This window comes from Gambusia affinis, linkage group LG02, assembly GCF_019740435.1.
Source record: "Gambusia affinis linkage group LG02, SWU_Gaff_1.0, whole genome shotgun sequence".
Taxonomy (NCBI): domain Eukaryota; kingdom Metazoa; phylum Chordata; class Actinopteri; order Cyprinodontiformes; family Poeciliidae; genus Gambusia; species Gambusia affinis.
The window spans coordinates 20558390-20574789 of NC_057869.1; the positions used below are offsets into that span (position 1 = coordinate 20558390).

At 38.4% G+C, this 16400-nt stretch overlaps 2 protein-coding genes across 10 annotated transcripts in view; one reads left to right on the forward strand and one right to left on the reverse strand.

The window, feature by feature from the left end:
* LOC122844401 (LIM and senescent cell antigen-like-containing domain protein 1) overlaps positions 1–16400 on the forward strand; it is a 34322-nt gene that overhangs the window by 1458 nt on the left and 16464 nt on the right. The window contains exon 5 of one of the 4 annotated variants that reach the window (XM_044139804.1): positions 1453–1539. The exons of the other annotated variants lie outside the window; for them this stretch is intronic. Coding sequence (XP_043995739.1) covers positions 1453–1456 — 4 coding nt within the window. The 3' untranslated portion in view covers positions 1457–1539. Of the gene's footprint in view, positions 1–1452; positions 1540–16400 lie in introns of those variants that run through there. 4 annotated transcript variants of the gene reach the window in all.
* On the reverse strand, positions 6–16366 carry nkpd1 (NTPase, KAP family P-loop domain containing 1). 6 transcript variants are annotated; one of them, XM_044139666.1, is made up of 6 exons: positions 16291–16366; positions 6419–6485; positions 5301–5417; positions 3798–4126; positions 2009–3457; positions 6–1654 (listed from the first exon to the last, which is right to left on the reverse strand). In XM_044139666.1, exons 2-6 carry the CDS (start codon positions 6435–6437, stop codon positions 1403–1405), a joined length of 2166 nt encoding a protein of 721 aa, XP_043995601.1. In that variant the 5' UTR covers positions 6438–6485; positions 16291–16366; the 3' UTR covers positions 6–1402. The 6 variants fall into 6 exon arrangements, with proteins under 6 accessions (XP_043995601.1, XP_043995610.1, XP_043995592.1 ...); XM_044139675.1 differs by lacking the exon at positions 16291–16366 and adding an exon at positions 14319–14670; XM_044139657.1 differs by lacking the exon at positions 16291–16366 and adding an exon at positions 12247–12423 and having other exon boundaries at positions 6–1651.

A 16400-nucleotide genomic window follows, 5' to 3' on the forward strand; every position in this document is an offset into this window, starting at 1 on the left:
AAGTCTTAATATGTTCATTGATGCAAACCATAAAATCTAGTCACATGCAACTCTTCCACCTCAAGTTTGTTGTGCTCTTACTTGTCTTTAACATTTCATGTGCCTTAAAAATAAGAAGAGTTTTAATGGGAATGGCTTCTATATTACAGCTTGCATCTGTGAAAAATAGAATAGTGTCCGTGTTTGTAATTAACTGCTGAATACCGAATCCTTTGAGCTTTAATGCCTCTCTATTATTCAATTGACTTATTGTAATTTTTCAAAAAATCTTCCAGTCTTCTAAGTATTGCATAAAATTAGTATCATTAATGAATATAACAAATCAAATTGTAAAATTAACAGTGGTGTACAATTCATGCCCCTGACACAGGTTTTGTGTTATATTTCAAAATCTAATAATGTATGCTGTCTGAATGTGGTTATGTATTGTAAATGCCTAGAATTGTTGAATATTTCTGTATTAATTAACATAACATTCAAAGGTGGACAACTGAAAGGAAAGCAAATAGAAGTGTTTTTTAACTTGTATTTTAACTTGTTTGATGAAAATGTCACTAACAAACCCTCAAGTTGCTTTGATTATTTTTAAACTTGCATCTGTTTTGAAATGACAGCCACACAAGATAAGGTTTCTGTGATAATTTTACTATTGGAACACTTTATTTACATTTGATTTGACTTGGCATTTAATTAGGATGGAATGAAAACATACAGTTTACTACATCTTATGGACAGTGTTGAGCTGCTTCATTAAAGATCAATATCTTAACTCATATTTATTAATTATGAGCTTATGATCAATCTTTTTTCCCCACAACATAACGTCAGTGTTCCGAGGTGTTAAGTTTCTTAGAGGTCATAATGAGACAGTTTTACTTATGACTGAACACTTATGATTTAATGTTTGAAAATTTTGAGTTATAAATCTCCCATGTGGTAAACACTGGAAACTCTTTAGTGACCTGGTAAAGTTTAGTAGCTAATCAGTTTCCATCGTTGCAAACTAAAATGGAATTTTTGTGTTTTTGTTTTTTTTATTAAATGGTTATGAACTACAATTACATTAAAAGCAACATGCATATGCTAAACACTTCCAGTAGAAGTCATATTACTTAGAAACATGCTTGAGCTGTAGTTCAGTTGTGAATTAATATAGTTAGACAGTGGGTGAAAACTGTTGCACTCTGGGACTTGAGTCCATATCCTGGAAGCCAGAAAAACAGCTGAGGTGTAATGGAAACAATTTCAACACTGGATTAACGTATCTGCTTATCAAAGCCATACAAACATGGAAAAGGATTTGAAAAAAGATTTGGAGCACTCAGTGTACCTTAGCACACTCAATGCATTTAACTATGTTACACAAGGCAACTGTTAACACAGGCTGGTAGAAGATGAGTAATTATTTCTTCTCTCCACACTGGATTAACTTGAACAGTTGGGTTTTGGCAGGTAATGGCAGCATGTTCTCATGCTGTGGCCGGAGGGGTGAGACAAAACTCAAGAAGTGAAGTTTGAAAGTTGCCCATTCACCAAATGTCATACCCAGGAGGGCTTTCAGATCTTCTGTGTCACCGAAGACCAGAGCAGAACCATTGAGCTTATGTTTTTTCACTGTTTCCATGTACGTACTGTCCAATTTCATCCTGTCCATCTGAAAAAAAAGAATATAAAACACAATGATGTCCGTGTGCCTGTTAAGAATGTTAGGTGTATGAGTAAGGTTGAGAAATTTTAGAAAATATTTTACCACAAAATGCATAAAGAAATGTGCACAACTATCACAGCAAAAACATAAAGTGGTGGAAAAATGTCCAACAAGATCTCTTTCTGAAAAACAGTCACTACAATTTTAAATCTGAAAGTTTAAAAAAATTAAGGTAGAAAGATCTAGACAGATCTTTAAAGAACAATCTAGAACAAAAACATCCACTGGAAATAATAGAATTAATATCCAAGCTATGCTAAAAGTGAATAAGTCATGCAGACTAACTTTGTCTGAACTCACCTCTTCACATATATCGTCTGTGGTCATTTTGATAAGACTTGTGACTGGAAGTGGAGCTATGTTCCTCATCCAACCAGAATTTTCCAGCCTGCATGTTCCTCTGATAAGAGCCAGTTGCCTCCTGATTGACTGATCCAGATTCACCATCCCTACCTGAAAGATCTCCAGGTTCTTTAAGGTGAACTCAAACTCATCATCCTTGAGTAACGCTTCGAACACTTCAGGGTCTCCGTCCTGCTCGAGGAGTTCCTCGATGTGTGTCCTCATCACATATAGCTCCTCCCTGGACTCGCTGAAGACCTCCCAAAGGGTCTTTGAATCATCAGAGCTCATGTTCTGATGATCAATCACTGCTCTCTGCTTTTCATCCTCCACACACTGGAGGATCCAGCTGAATCGACAGGGCCACTGGTTGGCTAGAACCACCCATGCTGCAGTGTCCTCTGGGTCAGGAAAATCTTTCTTCAGTAACTTCATGATTATGACCGTTACCCAGACAGAGCTGATCGTCCTCTTCATTGAGATGGCATCTTCTAGCATGTACTTGTTCAGCGTTTTTTCACCTTTGGTAAGTATTGTCTGAACCGTTTGTTCCAATTCATCCTCTTTCATTTCAAAAGTATCACGATTTGTGTTGATCAGAGGATTTGACTCCTTTGATTCCTCAATTGTCAACACTATCGGCTCTATCACAGACGTCTTTCTCCTGTGTTTGTTCCACCTCAAGGGGTAATCTTCAGAGAATCCTGGAGTGTTGTTAAGGCTGTTAAATAAGCTGCGCTTTGAATTTTCAGACATTGGTGGGACTGTGAAGGCCAAAGTGACTATGCGGTTCAGCAGTCCGTGAGCTCTGTCCTCTTTACAGATGGAGTTTTCTGCAAATTTCACTTTTTCTAACAGAACACTTGGATTTACAGCCAGGATGGAAAGAATTGGGCTTTCCTCATCGGAGAGTAAAATATTCATGGCCTCCAGGACTCCAACGATTTTCTTGGGGGAGCAACGGTCCAGATGAGTAATTTTCAACACAATTCGAATCTTCCTCCTTTCAAACACCTCCATGAACTTGATGAATTGAGTCAGAAACCACATTTCTTTCCTGACTTCATTCATGAATCCCAGTTTGTTGCTGATCCGTTCATTGTCCATTCCTTTCTTAATGTTCTGTTCTTGACTGAAAATGAGGTTCTTGACCATCTGAAAGGCAAACCTGAGTCCTGTTACTGCTGGGACTCCTAAGGATGCAATAACAAAGCCCTCCAGTTGATTCCCCTCTCTATTTGCTCCAGTCCCCTGCTCCTCTGGTTTTATTTCAGCATTTGGAAAAACCCAAACAAAAAAGACCACTATGAGTACTACTGGGACAATAATGATGGACAGTAGGAAAAACCACAGGGGGCAGCAGCAAACCTTCTTGGATATCCAGTTATTGGGGATGTCCTTCACCTCCTGAAGTGAAAAAAAGTAACCCAAGAAGAAAAAATGGTTACCAATCACTGCTGTGTTTTAGGGACATGTATCTACACAAAAAATGGTGACTTTCTATCAGTTTGTTACCCACTTTTTGTTTGGAAACCACTAAGTAACTGGAAGATAGCTTGGTAAAATAAATGCATCGTTCCTGCAGATTTAATCCCTATAATGCAGATGTACCAAAAAGACACCAACTGGCTATCCAACAAGGCATTTCAAGTCCTTTGCAGAATATGTTTCAGTGATTTTACCCACAAAAACACACATAACCTCTAAATATGTTCTTAAGGCAGAGAAAAGCCAACAAAAAACTCACCTTTTCCTTTACTTCATCCTCTTCATCATATTGCGTAACACGATAGAGTGCGAGTTGCAGTTTCCCAAAATTCATCTGCATGGCATGAAACAATCGTATGGCTATCCCAGCCCATAGCATGTCACTACCAGCAAAATGCCAAGCACTGAAATTCACATAAAGGAACCTGACATTATGGTGATTCTGGTTCTCTGTAGTCCAGACTGGTGTGTAGAAGAGCAGCCTCACAATGAGAAGCAACAAGTCTTTGACAGAAAGTTTGACTGCAAGGGGCTTTTGTCCTTTGTCAGATTTCTGCTCAATCCTCAAAGACTCCCGATTTATGTACACTGAAAAACAACAATTACAATATTTATATTGAGGATGTATGTAGTTTAGATCCATATAATTGTATTAGATAATATGGATGAACAATATTATCATCATATCTTCTGCATTAATCTAAAGGCATCTGTAACCCAGTCTTGGAAAAGCAGAATAACAGATATATTTTAATATATTTTCTATTGACGCTTTGTTTAGTAACACGTCTCAAGTAGAAACAATGTCGGAACGAAAACGGAAAAAAGCACTATAATCAATACACACACATATAAATGTGTGTAAAATGTGTGTGTATGGTTGTTTATTAATATTTGCATCCATCTTCTAAAATCAAGGACTTGAGATAATTATAATTAAATTAAATAAATTTCAAATAATCAAATATTGAAAACTTTATAGATTTTACCTATATGGCTTCAAGTAATATACACTTAATCAAAGAACTAAATCCAAGACTTGTTCCAGGAAAACAATCAACATCTCAGAGCCTCAATATTCTGTGAATTTTATAATCTACACTTGATGTTTGATCTAAAATGTGCAATAAATCTGCCAATGTAAAAAGAAAAATAATAATTCCTGTTGCAGCAGGACCTTCAGGGTACAGCAGCAATACTTTTCTTTTCCATGGAGGCCTGTCACCACTCACATGACTTGTCTTTGTAATATATTTCCAAATATTGAATGAACAAGGTGAATTCATATGTGCAGCCTGACTTATCTTTTTTGTGTACTTTGTTTATTCCTACAACTCTCCAGGATTTGTTTATCAAGCTTTTTAAAAGAAGCATCTTTTTAAAAGATATAAGGACGACTTAGATGACTCAGTAAAATGTAAAAAAAAGGTCCCTTTTTAAATGCATCCAGTCAGTTCTTAAGAAGTTAAGACCTTTGGGTTTAACTGCATATGTTTGAACATAATATGTTTTAATATTCTGTCACCATAATATTATTATGGACAGGTGCAGTTTGCACAATCAGCGCATCACAGTTTCACACGTCTCTGTCATGTTCACAGCTCTCAGATAGCTCAGCAGATAAGGAGACGGTGTCATAAACACTGCAAACATGCAAATCATCTGATGCAGAAAGTAGTCATCAGTGTCACACAGAGTAAACCCAGACAGGTTTAAGTGGTTGTTTTAGAAACAATCTGCTTGTACTTTTCACACCATTTACCTCCTATTTGATCAAGAATCACATACAGTCGGTCTTCACAAGAAGAGTAGAGTCCCACAGTTGCCGGTGATGAAACCTTCGTTAGCGTCTTGGACAGAGCGTATGCATAGATATTATCTGAAAGCAGATTTATGTGAACAGTTAACGTGGCTAACTCATTATAATTCAGGTAATATTGCTATTGACTAAAGACATATTATTCTTTTAGTCTGTAGATTTAGAGGTGTTCTATTTCTAAGCTCTGCAGATCTACCGTACATATTTCCTGATGAAATTGTAAACATTGGTCCGAGAAACGTCTCATAATCTCGTAGAGGACCTCCACACTCGCTTCATCCTTCTTAGAGTTTTCCAGACAACAGTGGACCACAAAATTACTCATGTTTTTAATTTTTTTGTACAATCTCCTCTTCAGTTCTACCTTATCAGTGGAGACACATTGTTGATGTCACCATTATAAAATAGCTTACAATTAAGTATTAGCAAAGATCAATGTGATTTTCACAGGAGGTGGAGTATTGTTGTTAGCAGCTGCTGAAAGTAACTAAAAAGTTACTTTTAATGTAACTTAGTTACTTTCCAAATCAAGTAGTCAGTAATATAACTAAGTTACTTTTTCACTAGTAATCAGTAGTCTGATTAAAGTTACTTTTTCAAAGTAACTATGCCAACACTGGTCAGGAATTGCAGTAGCTGCTTAAGTATCATGAGACAGATAGGGGGTATTATGTCCTCTCCCATCTATCATTGAATTAGCTCAGTTGTGATGCTGTTGTCTTGAAATTTTCAGAAAGACAAGACTTGTGCAATAGCAGCTAGTGAAAATGCTCTCAAACTCCTTCATGTGTTTGCTCCTGCTACTTTTTTCCCCTCCAGACTTTCAAACACCTTATGGCTGCTGTTCATTAATTTAGCCCAGACAGGCACTGTGCCCATCAAACAGGATAGAAATCAGAGGCGGAACTCACACAGAGCCATCACTGATTCACATAATAATGTTTGCGAAGAGTGTTAGGGAGAATTCATTTGCACCCTGAAACAGAGTGAAAATAGAGTCCTTCTGAGGAGAAGGGATGTGCTCCTCTACATGCACATTCATTTCTTGTGGAATAACTCACCTGTTGTTACCTCCTTCATGATGACAGTAGGGTGGGACACGCAGCTGTCAGAGAAAACACCTTTGATCTGTGAAATATAAGAAACAGCAAGGCTCTCAGCTTGGGACACTTTGGAGACATTTCTGCAGCCATGTGTAATCTGTTTAGCTTTCTCCTCACTTCCCTCCTCTCACATCTCTTCCTCTCCTCAAACCTTTAAGGGATTAATACATATCATTACATTTATTTTTTATTGATCACACATAAAGGTTTAATGTTGAATTTATGAAGGATACTACTAATACAATATTTACTAGTAGCTTATATGTCAAATGTTTAAAAACAAGTCATGGTGTATTTAATTCTGAAAAATGGGCTTTATGTTTATTTACCTGCTTTAAATGTACCCTAACATAGCCATTCAACAATTATGTCAAAGCCTTTGAACATTTATGGCTGTAGAACAAAAGATTTATTGACATTTTCAGCTATTTAAATTGACATTGTTTGCATTCATAAAGCATTATTGCCTAAACTTTTAATAGGCTTCGTTTTCTGATGTTCGGGAACCAATAAAATGTTAATATATTCCTTTTAAACCTATAAACTAATCAGCTGGCATATACTACTATATCATTTATGTTCCAAATTCTGTACAGGGCTGACAACACGTTACTGAACTCTGAAATTACTTGCACTGGAGACTTAGTGTGAAACCCCCCCCAAAACAACAAACAATTTATTCCACAAAAGAACCATCATTATGTATTTGCAGTTATAACTTGATGATAAAGATTTCCACAACATTTCTTTCATCTTCATCTGTGTCTCGGATTCATCCTGGTATAACAGCTTTGATCAAATTCTGTTAAAGAACCCTACTGGGCTGAAATTAGAAAGTGAGTTATTCCCTTTTTTTTTTACAACTGTGCCGTTAATTTAATTAGGTGCTTATTTGCGATTTATTGTCATGGTCACCCATCCTCATGTTCCCCGACAGGTTGGTCTGACATAGCCTGCTGCTGTGTGCTTCTGTAAGGTTTGTTGATGCAGTTTTAAATTAGTTGCCTCTCAGTGTGTTTCAAAGCATCCTTCTCTAATGTCAGCCAAAAGAGATGATCTATTCTCAATAGAATTAATTTGGGGTATTGGTATGCAGACATGTCATACCAATTGTATGACATATCTATGTCATACAATTGGTATGACCTATTGTGATTTTTTTCTTTAGTAAAACGTGTTGTTTTCCCCCTCTCTGAGCTTAATAAAACATTGCAACCTACTGATATGCTTCAATGTCTTTTTAACAGGGTTTCCGCACAGTAGTTAAAGGTAGTAAATTAAATTAGCTCAAATTAAGGCCAGTAAAAGGTAGTAAAAGGTCACAAATACTATTTGACTTGGTACTAAATTTTTAACGACCCTTTCAATATATTTAGAATTTTACAATGATGCCAACTTTTTGTTTTAATTTAACTATAAAACCTGTATTTAAAACTAGAAAATTTCTGAAGAAATTTAAATGGGGCCTGCCAAAGTGCGCCCGTTGGTCTGGACCCGGCGTTCCGACGCTGAAAGTTAGCATCGACGCCATAGAAAGCTGCAGCACGATCGACGGCATGAGGGGAATCACGAGAACGTCGACTGACATGGACTTGCGCCATTCAGCGTGTTAAAATGAGCGTATGAGCTAAAATTAGCAAAAATGCTAACGTTTTTGCTAAATGTTAGCATTAGCCAAGACGTTTCGCATTTTGGCTAATATTAGTCAAAATGCTAATTGAGCTAATTTAGCATTTAGCTATTTTTTTTATTAATGCTAAGATTAGCTAAATTAAGCATTGGCTAATGCTAATTTTAGCATTTGCTAATTTGAGCTAAATGCTAATTTTAGCATTTAGCTAAATTGAATTTAGCATTTTAGCTATATGCTAAAATAAAAGGAAAACATTTCAGTTCCTGCAACAATGGAGGACGAAACATCAAGAAGAGTGAATGATGTCCATGAAAAACCTGGAAATGACTCCAGCACACGTCCAGGTATTCAGAGCAAAACTAAATCAGTTGACGTTGGCTTCACCTTGAAACCTGGAAAGAGTTTCAGGTGGAAACGTTTACGCCATGATGTTCATGCAGGGAGAGGAGATGGGAAGAATGTGCAGAACTGGGAGAAACATCTAGGATGAGTCCCTGGAGAGAAGACGATCTGAAGTTAAAGGAAGACGGACTGAAAAACTGAACTACGCTGTACGAAAGCTGCTGCATTGCGATTCTGGAGGACCAGAAATAAAAACCAGTCCTACAGGATTCACTGCACAGATGTTGAGGAAGATGTTTTAGTAAAATGAAACAAACTCTTTACTCTGGGTTTCTAACTGCTAAACATGAACAAGTATAAAATGATCTAACTACTAAAAATGAACAAGTATAAAATGACCTAACTACTAAAAATTGAACAAGTATAAAATGACCTAACTACTAAAAATTGAACAAGTATAAAATAATCTAACTACTAAAAATGAACAAGTATAAAATGACCTAACTACTAAAAATTGAACAAGTATAAAATGACCTAACTACTAAAAGTGAACATGTATAAAATGACATAACTACTAAAAAGGAACATGTATAAAATAATCTAACTACTAAAAATTGAACAAGTATAAAATAATCTAACTACTAAAAATGAACATGTATAAAATGATCTAACTACTAAAAATGAACAAGTATAAAATTACCTAACTACTAAAAATGAACAAGTATAAAATGACCTAACTATACTAATTTTTCCTGAATTTCAGGCTTTACATTTGGCTGTAACTCATTTACATCCAAATGTAAAGCCTGTGTAGGTTATCTCACAGGTTTTTTACCACTTCCCTGAAAGCCTTTCTCACTGAGTTAAAGGGGTTCCACCGCGGCTGTAGTCTGTTTGCCATTGTTACCAGGACATTTCTTTGTAGTATCGGGGTCCCTGCCTCCAGGACAAGGAGGATGTACTCTACGTTCTTGCACTCCTTCATCAGGTCTTTAAAGACGGTGTTCCCCTGGAGTGTAATCTTTTCTGGGCTCATTTCGAGAACTCTGGGTTTTGTTTCAACCCAGAGTTTCTCAAAGAGTCGATCACAGATAGAATTATATTGAATTAGAGGGTAATGGCTCTTTCCTGTCTTGTCAATAATCTGCTGGATAACTGCTCTGACAAGACTTCTTACAGCAGTCCTTCTCATATTTACCTCTTCGGACTGGTTCTCCTCTGCTTCACTGAGGGACTGGTCTTTCTCTGCTTCACTGAGGGACTGGTCTTCCTCTGCTTCACTGAGGGACTTGTCTTTCTCTGCTTCGCTGAGGGACTGGTCTTCCTCTGGTTTGCTGAGGGACTGGTCTTTCTCAAGTTCTCTGAGGGACTGGTCTTCCTCAGGTTTGCAGAGGGACTGGTCTTCCTCAGGTTTGCAGAGGGACTGGTCTTCCTCTGGTTTGCAGAGGGACTGGTCTTCCTCTGGGTCACTGAGGGACTGGTCTTTCTCAGGTTTGCAGAGGGACTGGTCTTTCTCAGGTTCTCTGAGGGACTGGTCTTCCTCTGGTTCTCTGAGGGACTGGTCTTCCTCTGGTTCTCTGAGGGACTGGTCTTTCTCCTCTTCCTGTAGCTCTGCGGTTGCCTTGATTTCTTGAGGAATATCAGCTGCCATGGCCGTCGTTTCCTCGTTGTCTTTGGCCAGCTGAGCTACGCACCCTTCAATGCCCGAAAGAGAAGCCTCTCCTTCTGACATTTTTATATCTTCCACTTGGATGATCAATGGAGCCACCTTTGCTGAACGTCTAGCAATGAAATTCCTGAAAAACCTCTTTATCTTTCCTGTCAGACCTTTAGTCTTAGACTTTGGCTCACAAGATTCACTGTCGGCTGGTTCCATGAATTTTTCTACAAATGAGGGCGATCTATCCAAAAGGTCTTTTATAATCAAAATGGTTTCATCAACCATTAGACTAACTATTGACAAGCAACATGCTTTCTCAACATTATCTCTTGGAGTAGCATCTGAGTCCAAGCTGTGTTTCATACTGGCCAGCAGATATTGTACAATCAGCCTGTTTAAATTTTGTGTGTTCTCCGTAATTATGTCTTCTTCAATCTCCAGGATTTTCGCGAAGCATTCGGGAACTTTGTTCCCCACAGCCGCCTTCAGGTTCCTCATGGTGCAACATTCCTGACTAAGCAGAATGTTGCAGGTAAAAATCTCCAAGATGGATCCAAACTTCTCCTGCAGAGCGCAGGTGATGCTGGCTTCTGCATTTCCATTTGCCAGTCTTAACCACTCCTTTGGGGTGAGGGTTTTGACAAATGGGTCGACCGCAGCCATCAGGACTTCCTCGGTGACGTTGTGGGTCTCGGATGGGCCGCAGATCGCCTCTCTTCGCCCCGCGCAACTCCCGCAGCTTTGCGGCGTCAGCAGCCGTCAGGTCTATTTTTAGCGCCTCAACCCGCTGCTTTTTATTTTGTTATATTTTTTTATTATTACAAAAAAAAAAACACAGCTTCATTTTCCTCTGATTGTGACCAGAATAGGGAGAAATGATTTTATTTGTCCTTTCCTCGCTAAATATGAATAGCGCGGCATTTAGTTTTTTTATGCAGACGGAACTCGGTTTATCGGTAAATATATCTCTCATTGATGTTACCACGAACAAAATGGCTTTAATATCGCTAGTTTATAGCTAATATCTGACGTTTGGGGCATGTTGTCTCATTTATAGACTCACCTGTATTTAGTGCTGATGGTTCATTAAGACAGAACCGAGAGTTAGAATAAATTACTCTGTGATAAACTGATTGACGACATGCTAGCTAATGCTAACTCGTTCATTCAACAGTGTAACATCTGTGTGTATGTGTGAAGATCCAGTCCTGCTTCTCTCAGTGATCAATTTTAGAGAAAAATAATTATCATTCAAATAAACAGAGTTAATAATATCTGTTCTCTGTTCCCATGTTATGAAGGGGAACAGATTATTTTACGAATCTGAAATAATTCATCCCAAATAAATTTGACAAATAATGAGCAAATATTTTCAAACTTACAGGATTTGTTATTCATCAAGAAAGGAATATTGTTAAAATGTGTTTAATTCAGTCAGACTATTAAACAGTTAATCTTCACTTGTAGAGTTTAATCAGGCACGGGCAGAGTGCCTGATCCGTGATGCCCATAGTGCCCTTTTTGAATTTTTTTTCAAAAATCAGATCCCGATTTTGTTTTTTGGTGTGACACGAAGCGATGCCACTTCAAGTTCAGCTACGAGCACAAGTATTACCGTCACAACTCAGCAGAAAGCAATATTACCAGCAACACAACGGGTGGCGCTGACAAGCAGCAGACCTTACTTAGGGTGACCAGATTTGGGTTTCTGAAAAGGAGGACACTTCTGTTTTTGTTGGGGGTAGAATCGGCGGACAAACATGCGCCAACGGGGGAAGGTAACACTATGTAATGTGTTTTGAGGCAGTTCACCAAAATCCCGGACGATTTTGAAATTCCCCCCGGACATTTTTTTAGGTCTGAAAAGTAGGACATGTCCGGGAAAAAGAGGACGTCTGGTCACCCTAACCTTACTGACACCGTTAACCTCTGGTGCCTGAACACCGCTGCTACTTACTTAAGTTAATATCACCAACTGCAACACAAACAGATGGCAGAGTGAACATGAGCCAAAATTAAAATTCTACTGCAGTTTTAGGAAAAGTAGTAAAACTTTTACCAGTACAGCATTCATCAACCGATACCATACTTGTTGTTTACAAGCGGAAATTTCGCGAATGTGCTGGAGGAAAAAAGCCGATTCTGACTTGCCATTTGTAGCCGCGCTGCCGCGGTAGATCGATCCCGTTAACAAAATGAAACCTGGAGATGTTTATATTGTTAATTCAGTTCTATGCGCAACAGCATAGGAAAAAATAACGCTGAAAACCATTAAAGAACAACTCGAAACCACTTTTTTTTTCTCGCTCTCCGTGCCAGCTACGCTACACGCAGACTCGTTGCCATAGCAACTGACAACCGCGCCACTTTACCTATCTGGATTCCACACCGACATACACGCAAACGTTTCCTACTCAAAACAGACCATTCAGTTAGTTTATGTTTTCAAACCTGGTATTTATTTTGCGGTTATTAATAAGCGATCGTCTGAACGCAGCGGTGGTTGATTAGCTTAAACATCTGCTCTACTGGTGATCTGTCAGAGTTGGTGTGTGGGGTAGCTTTTTTTTTTTTAAACTGAACTGAAACACCAAATTCCGCTACACATCAACATATTACATAAAACGAAAAAAAACAAAAAAAACAACAACTTGTGTTGACAATTAGCAAATTAATACTATTGCTTTATTGAGCTTGTGAAATTTGTATGTCATAGCATTTTTTATATTCTTAAAAATAAATCAAAGTCGTAAGTCTTATGGAGATGCTTTTGGAATATTTACATGTGAGATCTTTGTCAAGATAAAGTCACAGTTGCACCTTTATCCCTCAGTAGGTGGGATCAAGTTTTAACTTACCTGGGCCATCATGTTATATGGTGCTGTGAATTCAGTCTGTCAGTCAAACCTTTCCCACAGCAGAGCAGAAGAGGACGGTGGCTGATTTTCAGACGTTTGCTCAGGTGGATAAGATTGACTTCACATGTAAGTATTTTCCGATCGGTGATCTCCCAAAATTAAGGAAATCTGTGTTGATAAATCAACTAGCCGATAAATCGGTGCACCCTTAGAATTCACTGCTCTCCCAAAAGAGACTTCTGCTCGATTTTTGTGTTGGTAGTAAAAATATTGTAGAGGTAGTAAAAACAGGTAGTAAAAGGTAGTAAATTCAAGCCTAGGACTCCTGTATAAACCCCATTTAAACATTAAATCTAAACACGTTTAGGATCTTCTCAATTACCTTAAAAAGGGATTTTTTTTCATTGGCTAGTCAATTCCTACAACTTCTCATATGAGGTTGGTCATCAAGGCAATACATGTTTCTGGAGATGACAGACTTTGTCACTAATCAGAGCTTTTTATGTTGCTATGGGCTCCTCTACAGTTCATACTCCAGTCTTTTATTTGTAGTCTGAAGGTTTAGGAAAAGTTGATGGACTTGGATTGTGAGTGAATGCTTTGGTGTGTTTGTTGTGTTGGTTTGGGTGTCCATGAAGATGGCTGAAATTAAAGGCCCAACTCCAGTCCACACCTGTAAGATGGTCTTTGTGAGAGAAAGGTTTTAATAAAGACTTATTCCCAAAATATGGGACACTTAAAAGTGGAACAGAGTTTCATTCTGTTCCTGTATTTAGTGTGAAACATCTGCACTATCCATCTTAAGCGTTTTTTTAGACAAACCTTCTAATTTTCATAGGATTTTATTCAATTTGTTAGGTTACTAATTTTATTATTGATAACTTCTTCCCTCAAGTCGGGGTGTGGTCTGCCTTTAAATATACTGTGGTGCTGCCACTTTTCAAGCTAAAACATTTAAACCAGGGGTGTCAAACTCCAGTCCTCAAGGGCCGGTGTCCTGCAACTTTTAGATGTGCCTCTGCTGCACCACACCTGAATAGAATAATTAGGTCATTAAGGCTCTGGAGAACTGATCTACACAAGGAGGAGGTAATTAAGTAATTTCATTCGGGTGTTTTGTACCTGTGGCACATCTAAAAACTGCAGGACAGCGGCCCTCGAGGACTGGAGTTTGACACCCCTGATTTAAACCCTTCTGACTATGGAACCTGGGCTTTATTTCAAAGTTCGGATCTGGGAGGTGTGTGCATGTTCTGTTAACTCTTTGTTGCACTTTGTGTGGTCCCCCTCATTAGGGTGCCAAGTAGCAGCAGTCCTGCCACGCTGCAGGTGTTTCCAACACACCTGGAGTTGATTTCCACTCACCAGGTGAAGGATTTAAGGACCTGGTTCCTCATCTGTTCCGTTGATCCTGGACAAACTTCCACGGCTAGCTCCATCCAGTCCCTCTGCTGCGATACTTATCAGACCTCAAACCCTTCCACTCGGCTGCCTTCATCTTGGTACTCGCTTGAAAAAACAGTTCTCCACCTCGGCTCCATCTGTGCCGCAGACTCACCTACTAGATTCTAACACCAAACACCTGCAGCGAGTCAAGACTGTTGCTACCTGGCGCCCTCATGAGGTCGACCACACGAACTACAACAAAGGGTTAAACATGCAGACACCTCCCAGATCCAAACAGAAGTTGCCTTTTCTTTCCCAGGTTCTTTTACAAAAATTCTTTTTTTTTTTTTTTTGCCCCAGCTGGAAGTATTCTTAGAAGAGAATCGTGTTCATGAAAAGTTTCAATCTGGCTTTAAAAAGTTTCACTGCACTAAACCTGCTTTAGTGCAAATTTTCAATGACCTGGTTCTAACTGTTTTTGAAAATCCCTGGTTGTCTGGCTCTTTGAGGTATAAGAGGCTTGTTTGACATTGGATTATTGCATCCTTTTATCAAGGCTTGAGCATTGTGAGGGGCTGGAAGAAATTGTGCTACATTGGTTTAAGTCTTTAATGGGGAAAAAAAGCTTCCCATTCCAGGTAGACGCGTATGCTTCAGCTACAACACTTGTTACTTGGGGAGTTCTGCAATGATTCATTCAAGGGCCAGTCTTTTTCCCCCTTATGTTACACTTAGGGTCTATTTCTATGAAATATACAGTACAGACCAAAAGTTTGGACACACTTTCTAATTGAATTCAATGAGAAGGTGTGTCCAAACTTTTGGTCTGTACTGTATCTTTCCACTGCTTTGTTGATGGCATTCAACACTATCTGCTCATTTACAAAAAACAGTTCTGTGATGACATTATTGGAATGTCTTGCTGATATAAAGATGTGAATGAACTCAAGATTCCTCCTCCTTAACCAAAATACAACAGAGGTTATGGTATCTTGGACATAGAACTTTCAAATGTCATTTTTGAGCTCTCTGTGAAGAGTCATAATGTATTCTTTGACTACTCATTTCACAAAGCACATCAGTTCAGTTGTCAAGATTAGCTTTTTTTCCAGCTAATTTTTCTTACTAAAGCAATGCCTTAAGGGCTTTAGAAGTGCTTGTTTTAAGATAAATTTGCTTGGATTACTGTAATTCACTTTGTCGGTTTAGACCAGTCAACCTGTTGCTTGACAAAACGCTGCTGATCGCTGATCTAGAAAAGTAATTCCAGTTCTGGCTTCCTAGTTGTTCCAGGATTTATTTTTGAAATGTTACTACTGATACTGAACAGTTTGGTCTCTAATCTTGCAAAATGCCATCCATCCGCGAGAACACTGAGGTCAAATCTGATATTCTCAAGACTGAGCAGAAGGTGAGTGTACCTTCTCTGCTGCTGCTCCAAAACTACCAATCCCTGAAAAGGCGGCTCACAATCTCAAGGTTTTAAATGCTTTTAAAGAACCAGCTCTTTACCTTGCCTTTTCCATTATAAAAGGTTAATATCTCAAGTATTTTTCATTTTGAACTAAAATTTCCTTTTATTTTTTCTCTTGCATAACTACCTGATTATGTTACTGCTGTGCTACATTTTGGTGGAACGTGTTTGTCGTACAGTGCAAAAGTTGACATTTTATTGCCACTGTTATGTCAACAGGTTTATCCCTGTTAATGATTGCTATTCACTTCACCTTTCTCTTTTAGCAACATATTTTCTAACCTTGTCAAAACTTGCCCGAGAGCTTCAAATAGACTGCATAGCTCTTGCTCGCAGACTTGAAAGTTCTGCTGAAGTTTGTTTACGTTTCATGGTCCAAGCTCTGATCAAAGTGAACAAACCATACTTTCAAATCTTCTGTATAACTTAACTCTATGACTTCAGGATAGAGACATGATTTCAATCCAACAGGCTTACCTGGATGATGGGGTTGGTCTTTTCTTCAGGTCTTTTCTTCTAGCAGTAGTTGCAGATAGAAGTAAAAGGAGTGGCAGTGCTCATGACAGATTTTATAGCACGAAAAGGAA